The sequence below is a fragment of the Typopeltis vanoorti genome, chromosome 2, assembly GCF_054136105.1.
Source record: "Typopeltis vanoorti isolate ZY-2024b chromosome 2, IOZ_Tvanoo_1.0, whole genome shotgun sequence".
NCBI classification, from domain to species: Eukaryota; Metazoa; Arthropoda; class Arachnida; order Uropygi; family Thelyphonidae; genus Typopeltis; species Typopeltis vanoorti.
This window is the reverse complement of record NC_143550.1, coordinates 150,034,805-150,045,772: the sequence shown is the minus strand read 5'-3', so window position 1 is coordinate 150,045,772 and position 10,968 is coordinate 150,034,805. Positions and strand designations below refer to the sequence as shown.

General features: G+C 37.5%; 1 protein-coding gene and 1 pseudogene across 1 annotated transcript in view; one reads left to right on the top strand and one right to left on the bottom strand.

Moving 5' to 3' along the window:
• Positions 1-202: 202 nt before the first annotated feature.
• On the bottom strand, positions 203-321 carry LOC150109522 (U2 spliceosomal RNA; annotated as a pseudogene).
• Positions 322-3,811: 3,490 nt separating this feature from the next.
• The window catches only part of Arp3 (Actin-related protein 3), a 204,791-nt gene continuing 197,634 nt past the window's right edge, over positions 3,812-10,968 (top strand). The window contains exon 1 of the mRNA XM_090408792.1: positions 3,812-3,935. Within this exon, the coding sequence (XP_090264918.1) occupies positions 3,892-3,935 (44 nt within the window). The 5' untranslated portion in view covers positions 3,812-3,891. The remainder of the gene's footprint in view (positions 3,936-10,968) is intronic.

Here is a 10,968-nt window from a genome sequence, read left to right as displayed (position 1 = left end):
CGGAGAGTTTTGAATCCCACGTACAGGCAAATGGGCCTTGAGAACATACGCACTTTACAGACAAAAAATGTTAGTGATGGTGGTGGTGGTAGGCAGTAGATGGCGTGGTGTGTAGGTGATGATGGCATTAGCGGTTTTGTGTAGTTGCTGGATTAAATTGTAGAGACTGAGAATTGTAAAGTGCCCTCCCTCAATGAGTCCTTGGAGGTGTCACGTAATAATAAATCAGCTTAATATCTTGGGATTTATATCAGATATTAAGCTGATAAGAACAGATACTACACTCTTATCACACAGGCCTTTCAACTAAGATGAAAGTGTAATGTAATATATGCTCTTACAATATGATATTATTATGACTGATATTATTGTGATACTATTATTAAAACTGATTTTTTGACAGCGCGAAGTGCTTGGTGCTCTCCACCTCTAATATTGTACTAATATTAGAGGTGGAGAGATAATAGTTGCCCTAATATTGTACTACTTATCGGATCATCTAACATGCCTGAGGTTATTGCTATTCGACCTATTGGCTAAGATCAAAGTGTAGTGTATACATACATACTGCATATATAGTGTGTGTGTGTGTGTGTGTGTGTGTGTGTGTGTGTGTGTGTGTGTGTGTGTGTGTGTGTGTGTGTGTGTGTGTGTGTGTGTGTGTGTGTGTGTGTGTGTGTGTGTGTGTGTGTGCGTGCGTGCGTGCGTGCGTGCGTGCGTGCGTGAGCAATTGCCCCGAGCTCCAATTAACTTAAGCTAAACAGCTGGGAGAGCGGGAGTTTCTGATTCCATCCTGGGAAATAAAGAGAGCAAGTCATCATCATTGCCAGTGATCTAAATGCGAAACACCCTGCATGGAACAGCAAAACCACCAACAGAAACGCCACATCCTCTTCAGTTACTCCAGTTCAAACTACGCAATGGTGGCAGGCCCAACCGAACCAACATATCACAGTACGTATGGCACAGCTGACATACTTGACATTGCTATCCTGCAAAATATTAAGCTACAGTATAGCCTAGACTCTTTAAACGAGCTGACATCTGATCACAACCCAATCCTGCTCTAGCCGGAAAAGCAACAAAAACTGCCGCCTCCCCCCACTCCTTCATCTCATGGAAAAAACTATCAAAAATACTACCGGAACACATTGGACTTCTCCCTCATATCAGCTCCATAAAAAAAATTGAACATGCTGTCAAAAGTCTGACCCAACAAATCAACACAGCCATAAAGGTTGTCACCTCTACTTAAACGACCTTTAATCCTAATCGACAACTTGAAGACATCATGGATTTAATTAGGGACAAAAACAAAGCAAGGAAAAGGTATCATAACACCCGTGCATCTCAAGACAAAAAGATCCTCAACAAACTAAACAATGAAGTTAGAGAAGCACTTAAAGCTCACAGGAACGAAACATGGAAAGCCAAACTAGCTTCTATATCACCCGGCGAACACTCCATCTCGAAGATATTAAGAAACTTCATAAACAAAAACAAATCTCTTCCCCCACTCAAGTCAGTTTGGTGCCTCGTACACACGGATGCAGAAAAAGCTGAACAGATAGCAAAAAAACTAGAAAAACAGTGTAGCCTTGCATACGAGAACTTGGACATCAATCATGTCTACAATATCCACCACCATGTCAGATATGTACTAAAACTCCCAGACACCTGCAACAACAAACCTGCAATCACCTCACTTAGTAATCTATGAAGTCATAAAGAAGCTAAAGAATTAAAAAGCCCCTGGTCCTGATGCCATTACAAATAGAATTATTAAACTGCTGCCCTGAAGAGTAGTTGTAGATCTCACCACAATAATTAACTCCATGTTCAGACTCAAATATTTTCCTACTATTGGAAAGTCACAGATGTGGTCCCAATGCTTAAACCAGTGTGGACCTTAATGATCCACACATGTCTCAAAGCTATCAACCATCAGCCTGATGTCAAACTTAGGCAAAATTGCCGAAAAAATCATTCCCTCCAAGCTTCAGTAAAAGAGTTAAATATCCTTCAAAAGGATATTTAACTCGACTACCCTTTCGACAACATCACAGTACTACTCAACAAATTCATAGGCAAATTGAGTACATCATCACCGGCTACAATTCGCATCAACACACTGGAGCAGTCTTCTTCAACATAGCAAAAGCCTAAGATAAGATATGGCACTTCGGATTACTACACAAACTCATGTCAGCAGGCATACCATCAAGAATAGTCCACCTAATTAGATCATACCTCCAGGACAGACACATATTCTAAATATATATGGCAGACATCCCACAAAACCCAATGTCATCCATCTTAGCACTATGCGGATGACACAGCGATACTAGCCTGATCTCTACAGCCATATTTTGTCACCAAAAAACTGCAAGAAAATCTACTAAAACTAGAACAATGGTTCTCTAAATGGAGATTACAAGTAAATCCCCCAAAGAGTATTGCGATGCTTTTCACTAGAAGATTGGTATCTCTCGAGGGGGAGCTTTACCTATTCAACACCAAAACCCCCTGTCAAACAGAAACAAAATATCTTGGGGTAATACTAGACAAAATATTAACTTTCAACCGACACATCAAAGCCTTATGCGCGAAAGCATCTAAAGCCATCGCACAACTTTACCGTGTAATAAACAGAAAAAGCAAGCTAAATACTACAATCAAAGTACTCCTTTACCAGCTAACGATCCGCCCCATAGTGACATACGCATCTCCAGCCTGGAGCTACACATCCAACACCCTCAAGCTACAGAGAGTGCAAAACAATGTTTGTGCATGATCCAAGAAGCACCATGGTTCTTAAGAAACGTCCAACTGCATAGAGATATAAACATCCCTTACATCTACTCCTTCCTACAAACTACAGCAGTAAAATTCTTCTTAAAGATCTCTACACTCCCCAACGAACTAGTGAAACATGCTGCGAAACAGACCTCTTCAAACACAATAAAGCCATCCTAAATACTAGCAACGACGAGTAATCTCCGTAACCCCCCCCCCCCAGGGTGAGCTTACAGCTCATAAATTTTTCCTCTTCAATTCGTCCCTATCAGACAACGGGAAATAAAAAAAGCATCTTGTTTCACCCTTCTGGCCAGTGATGTTATGGAGTTTCCGCTGTTAACCCCATTTCTACCCCACAAACTTTAAGTTTACTCCTCTGTGTGTGCAGGTGTGTCGCTTCCTATAAATCATGACTTCGTTTAGATCCTTGTTCTTCAACTTGTGGTCCGCGAACCGGCACCATTCCACGGAAATTTCCTGGTGGTCCGCCAAAAATTTTTTCGTCTCTCAGAAACAACGCTTCAGCGACGTATATCAAATTTTCTAACATCTAAGCAGCAGTAGATGTCGCACTAGCTAAAAACTGTAAATTTATAACATTGGATTTAATAAATAAAATACTATCTATATTGGTTTATATTTCTGTGTTTAACTGCCTTGATGAACAGATCCAATGATACCAAAGAACTTAACGATGATGTAACTATTTATCAAAAGATGCAAAAAGTTAATTTATCAAGTTTTATTGTCCAACCGGCTATAAAAAATTAATAAAAGTGAACTCTTTGCTGTAACAATGCTCTTCAGAGAATACTTAAAAAGACAAATTAACTTTAAAAGACTTAAGTTTTATAACTGATGTCCCAAATATCCTTAATATAAGGAAATTCCGTTTGGTTTACCACTGATTTAAGTAATAATCATATTCATATTGAAAGTTCTGTGGGCTCTGGCCACTGCTTAATTCTTAAAGTGACGTCGAGAGTACATCCGGTGTGACGGTGTTGTCGGCGTTCACTTTTCACATGTGTTGGTTTTTTTAGGGCAACGCCTATCTTTATCACCCTGTATACTTCAAAAAGTAATCCGATAATGGCCGGACGGCTACCCGCGATCGTCATAGACAATGGTACAGGGTAAGTAGTGTTTCCAAAAAATGCGAGATTACTTCCTTATGACCACTGCTATATTTTGAAATGGAGGTCAAGTTGACTAAATATAACATTTACGTCTGTCATTGAGAAGGCGCTGTTAAGTTTGTTGTTAGGCTTAGTTTCCGGTTTTTGAATGCCTGTAATAATGCTATATTTTGCAAAAAAAAAAAAAAAAAAGCATATTTGGTTTTCTTTACAAAGAAATATTCAGTCTACCTTTATGGGAGTATCTGATCTAACATAGATGCATTTTTATTATTGTAGAAACGAATGGGTGTACTGCTTCGTATTTTTATATCTGCCTGTGTCATTTGTCTTATTACTTATGCGGTGTTATTGCAGAAAAGGTTATTCCCCTGGAAATATGAAACATTTGAATTTCTAGGGAGAATAGTCTGTTCTGCACTAATGCCGTGTACGTAATACGACTGATGCATATTAAAAAAAACATTCGTTAACTGCATTAAATGACACTTGAAATCCATGTTTGATTGAACTATAAAAATTGAAAGCGGAAACATCCCACAATAGAAGTATTGCACAGAATGTATATCATCATCGTTTATTTCAATTAAACTGAGTCAGGGATATACGAAGTGTAAGATATATTGTACTGTAAAGATCGACAAATAGCCTGAATCGGATTTAAATTGCATGCAACAATTTATGGTATTAGACTCAAATGTGTAAGGAACTTTTAATGTGCAGACATGCGGTATTCTTACCTAAAATTGTATTAGATTAAGATAAGCTTGCTCTCTGGAGTTAAGAAAAAGGATGTCCACTCTCGTTAGTAAGCTAGTTTTAATTCATAACATCCCATATACAGAGGTATTGCCAGCTGTGATTCTCAAGCTAGATTTTACTTTGGTGAAATATAGCAATCAAAATGTTTTTGATTGCTATATTTTTGTCTTATTTCACAGATCATTATCAAGGGCAAAAACTCATAGTAAGAGTTGTTTAAAACAGGTGGGTGGAGTAGAATTACACGAGTATAAAATTAAAAGCCATCGTAGGTTATCATGTGATATCCTACGATGGCTGAGATATCACATCAACAAAGTTGATGTGATATCTCAGCAGGATATCACATCAACTTTGTGCTATACAGTCTGTAAACTATTTGAATCAGTTAGTTGACATACAGTGACACTCCAAAACTGGGAGAACTTTTAATCAATTCATAACAGCTTTCTTTAGACAATCTTTCAAATAAGAATTTGATATGCAGAAAGTTTTTCCACCTAGTTAGTAAATTGTAAGTAGACTAGAAATTATATTCTTGTTTTAATCCTTTATGCAAGTATAATCAAACAGTTTGAGCTTGAAGTATCTACAACTAGGCCATACGGAGACTGACTTTGTTAATTGCCTCGAAATTCCATAATGCACAGCACACTTCCTTTATAGCATTTTACTACTTGTATATGGAAAATACGATTTCTGCTTTGATTTTACACTATCTTCCAGGTTTTAGTTCCCACTGATAAGACCTTAAAAGTTGAAACCAGTCTGGATAACAACCCTTGTTATGATGCATACAATGTACACTTCCAAAAGGAAGTATATTGTGCATTATCTGAGTCCTCCAGGGTGGACTCATCAAGGGAGGCTATAAATCACCCAAACCAGCTGCCATACCTTCCCTTATATTCATTCACACTAGATGAACTGAACAGCCTCTGTATTCAAGCAGTCTAATCTTAAAAATACTTCATGCACAAACTGTTTGCTCCTGCTTGGATAAAGGATTAGAACAAGAATTTAATATCACTTCCTCTTACTTATAGTAGAAATGAGCTTTCCTGGATTTCCTTTGACTTGATTGTCTAATCTCCTCCCATGTTACACTTTTCTTTCATTGCCATGCATGAGTTTTTTAGCCTGTCTCATGCATCAAGTCATTGTTTGCCTCATATACCTTTTCCATAACCAGTTTGGCCGTTGCCTAATTTTACTGGTTCCCTTCCATTCATAAACTTTTTTCATGTTATGAATAAGAGGAATAATATGCATTTTTTTAAAATTATTTTTATTCTGTTATTTATTTTATTAATTTTATTATGATTGGTAGTGTGATAATTTCATACATCTAATCAGGCGTCGTGGTTCCATTCAATTAACATCAAAGTTAATACATTAAATGAAATTTAAAAAAATTTTAAAAACAAAAGAACTTCAAGGACTCATCAAAGGAGGGCACCTGCTCTACAACTCTGTCTCCACTACTCCACCAACCGCAACTACCTTCACCATCTACACCAACGGCATCTACCGCCAACCACCACCACCACTAGTATTTTCACAGACAATCACAAACATTCATGCTCGCGGCGGAATTCGAACCTGCAGCCTTTTGGCTGGAGAGCGAATACGCTAACTACTTGCCCAACCAGGCTGGCTTAATGAGATACAAGAGAAAAGGTATAAAAAGACATGTATCTTCTCTACTTAGTTGACCAGAAAGGTCAACTATGTAGAGAAGATATATGTTTCTCTTTATATATATATATATATATATATATATATATATAAAGAGAAACGTCTTTAACAAATGCATCTTATCAATTCTTTTGCTCTTCCTCTTTTATTTGTGCGTGTGTTTTTTGAATGTGCAAGGGAACTGACCTTGCCATTGACTAGTCGTTTTAAATTAAGTCTCAGCTCAGGTGTAATTCCAAGGGAATGGAAAGAAGGTATGATAATTCCATTGCACAAATGTGGGTCAAAAACATGTTGAAAATCCTACAGATCTGTTACTAATTCAGGGGTGATTGTTAGGGTTTTGGAAAAGTTGGTAAAAACGAGCATTCTAGATTGTGTGGACAATAATCTGATACTTTTTAGAGGTTAGCATGACTTTGTTAAGGGGAGGTCATGCCTTACAGTTTACTTCGTTTTTATAATAAATCAGCAGGAGGCAATGGTTGACTGTATACCAAGAGTCCGAATAATAAATCAAGTAGGGGTTAAATGGATGAATAACACTATTAAGCTTGAGCTGCAAAAAAAGAAACAATTGTGGAGGTAATTTAAGGAGAAAGGTGACCAGCAGGCGCAGGAACAGTATAAAGCTCAGGCCAGGATGGTAACAAGGGTGGTAAGAAAAGCAAAAGCGGATTAAGAAAGAAAATTGGTCATGCAAGCTAAAGAGAATCCCAAACAGTTTTTTCAATATGTTGCAAGTAAAAGAGAAAATGTTCATGGTAGAATGATCTTAAAAAATGCTGAGGGTAGGGATCAGTCGATATAGTGGAATTACTGAGCGAGCACTTTGCAAGAGTATATCATCCAGGTGGTGACATTGCAGGAATGGAAGAACCAACAGCTTATACTGGAATTGTGATGAATGAAGTAGAAGTAACTAGTCTATTACAGAACCTCAATGTCAATACATCTGTAGGATTGGATGGTGTACCAGCTCGTGTCGTACGTGAAGCGGCTAAAGAATTGTCAGTGCCCGTGACCATTTTGTTTAATTTGAGCCTCGGGTCTGGGTCAGTCCCAAGGGGGTGGAAAGAGGGGAAAATAGTTCCGCTGCATAAAGGTGGTTCCAAGGCTGCTGTTGAAAATTACCAGACAATCAGCATAACATGAATCATTATCAAGGTCTTGGAGAAAATAGTCAAGAGGAAAATACAAGATTGGATAGAAGAAAATGGGATACTGTATTGGGGACAGCATGGTTTTGTGAAGGGTAGGTCATGCCTCAGTAACTTGCTCATGTATTATAACACAGTGATGGCTGAACTGGATAAGGGTAATGTGTTTACAGTGATTCTACTGGACCTTGCTAAGGCCTTTGACAGGATACCACATGGAATTCTAATCAGTAAACTGCACCATATGGGGATGGATATAGGGTGGTTGATGGAGAGATATCAGAGAGTGGTTTATTCAGGAGTAGAGTCCACAAGACGGCCTGTGACTAGTGGTGTGCCACAAGGATCTGTTCTTGGACCACTGCTGTTTAATTTGTTCATTAATGATATAGGAAAGGATCCGAGAGGAACAGTTCATTTGTTTGCGGATGATGCAATGTTGGGTAGGGCAATAGGAAATGCAGATGACGTCATAATTTTGCAAGATGATTTGGATAGATTGGAGGTCTGGGCTAAGGAGAATGGATGTCAATTTAATGTGGCAAAATGTAAGGTTATACATTTTGGGGTGAAAAGATTAGCAGCAGTTTACTACATTGGTGGAACTGTACTCCAGGAAATTGATGAGGCACGAGATTTAGGAGTGTTGGTGGATAAGGAGTTGAAGTTTAGGGGGGCACATTGCAAAAGTGGCCAAATCAGCTCATCAAATCATTTGGTTGCTGAAGAATACGTTGACAAGCAGAGACAAACAGGTTATTGTTCCTCTGTATCGAGTCTTGATAAGGCCCCATCTCGACTACTGTGCCCAGATTTGGTCACCTAGGTTTCTTCTTGATGGGAAGGAGGTGGAGAGGATCCAGAGGCAAGTGACCAAGATGATAGCAGGTCTGTGGAATGAACCTAATAAGAACAGGTTGAGGATTTGTGGGTTGCAAAAATTGGTTGATAGGTGGAGGAGGGGGAGATATGATTGAGACATTCAAATTACTGAAGGGTTTCTATAAAATTAATTCAGAAGATATTTTTGAGAACAGGGCTGGTTGTGGGAGGACTAGGGGACATCCATGGAAACTGGGCAAAAGTGTGGTTAGTAAAGGTGTTAGAGCTGGGTTCTTTACTTTTAGAGTGGTGAATGAGTGGAATGCGCTCCCAGAGTCTGTGGTGGATGCTGTGACAGTGAATGAGTTTAAGGCGAGGTATGATAGATACTGTATGAATGTCGAATAGTTGTGATGAATATGATTTGGCGCCTCCCTCGGTGAGTCTAATGACTCCCTGGAGTTGCCCGTAATAATAATAATAAAGTAACACTCAAGTTGAATAAAGGTAATTCCTATACTCTTGTTGGATTTTGCAAAAGCATTTGACAGAATACCTCATGCAAATTGGTTAAGAAAGCTAAAACAAATGGGAATGGATACAGGATTGGTGAGATAAGAGAGTGGTGTATGGTGGAGTGGAGACAAAGGTAAAAAAAAAAAAAGACTAGTGGTGTTCCACCAGATTGTTCGTCCAACTTGGTCCATTGTTGATTAATCTGTATATTAACAATATTGGAGACAATTTATAGACTGATATTTAGTTGTTTGCTGATGATGCTAAGTTGGGAAGAGCCTATAGTGCATAAAGACAATGTAACAATCCTGCAGAATGATTTGAATCAGCTGTCATTGTTGTCAAAGGATAATGGTTTTTAAAAACCATTATCGTTTGACCATTATTCTTTTAATGTGGCAAAATGTAAAGTTATTCACTTTGGATTGAAAAAGTTTGTTTATATTTTATTGATGAGGTTTTGTTGCTGGAAATCGATGAGGCCAGGTATCTGGGAGTTATGGTTGATAGGGAACAACCACCCCTGAATTAGTAACAGATCTGTAGATTTTTCAACATGTTTTTGACCCACATTTGTGCAATGGAATTATCATACCTTCTTTCCATGCCCTTGGAATTACACCTGAGCTGAGACTTAATTTAAAACGTCTAGTCAATGGCAAGATCAGTTCCCTTGCACATTCGAAAAACACACACAAATAAAAGAGGAAGGGCAAAAGAATTGGTAAGATGCAGTTGTTAAAGACGTTTCTCTTTATATATATATATATATATATATATATATATATATATATATAAAGAGAAACATATATCTTCTCTACATAGTTGACCTTTCTGGTCAACTAAGTAGAGAAGATACATGTCTTTTTATACCTTTTCTCTTGTATCTCATTAAGCCAGCCTGGTTGGGCAAGTAGTTAGCGTATTCGCTCTCCAGCCAAAAGGCTGCAGGTTTGAATTCCGCCATGGGCTTGAATGTTTGTGATTGTCTGTGAAAATACTAGTGGGGTTGGTTGGCAGTAGATGCCGTTGGTGTAGATGGTGAAGGTAGATGTGGTTGGTGGAGTAGTGGAGACAGAGAGTTGTAGGGCACCTGCTCTACAACTCTGTCTCCTCCACCTCCTGGAGGTTCTTTGGACTCCCTGGAGGTGTAAGGTAATAATAAGTTTATTATCTGTTTATAAGTTCTTTTTTTAAAATTTTTTTTAATTTCATTTAATGTATTAACTTTGATGTTAATTGTATGGAACCACGATGCCTGATTAGATGTATAAAATAAATAACAGAATAAAAATAATTTTAAAAAAATGCATGTTATTCCTATTATTCATAACATGAAAAAGTTTATGAACATGGAAGGGAACAGTAAAATTAGGCAACAGCCAAACAGATTTTGGAAAAGATATATGGCCTTTATTTTTAAAGTGCAGTTGAACCTTGAACAACACAGTGGTTAGGGGTGCTGACCCCCCCCCCCCCTATGTTGTTCAAAAATCTGTATATTTTGACTCCCCAAAAACTTAATTACTAATAGCCTACTATTGGCTGGAAGCCTTACCGATAACATAAATATTCAATTAACACATTTTGTATATTATACATATTATATACTGTATTCTTACAATAAAGTAAGCTAGAGAAAAGAAAATGTTATTGAGATCATAAGGAAGAGAAAATACATTGACAGTACTTTACTGCATTTATCCATACCATAAATTTATATTGTTCTGTACAAAAGATGAAAAGTCTGTCAGTACCTACATCAATATTGTCTTAATAGATACAAAACACTGTAGATGTTATATGTATTACTAATACTAGATAACAAAAATGAAAAGATGATGATGTGAAAAATAAATTCATATTTATTTACAGGTATAATGATATTCATGCATTCATAACGAAGAAGCAGCAATATGATTGCTTTATGTTAGCCTAGTGTAATCAATACGATTGTTTCACAGTAGCCTAGCCTATACACTAATGAATGAATCATTATAAAATTTTTATTTTATGCTAATCAAACTAATTATAACAGTTAATTTTGTCATTTATGATTTAATACTGCATCT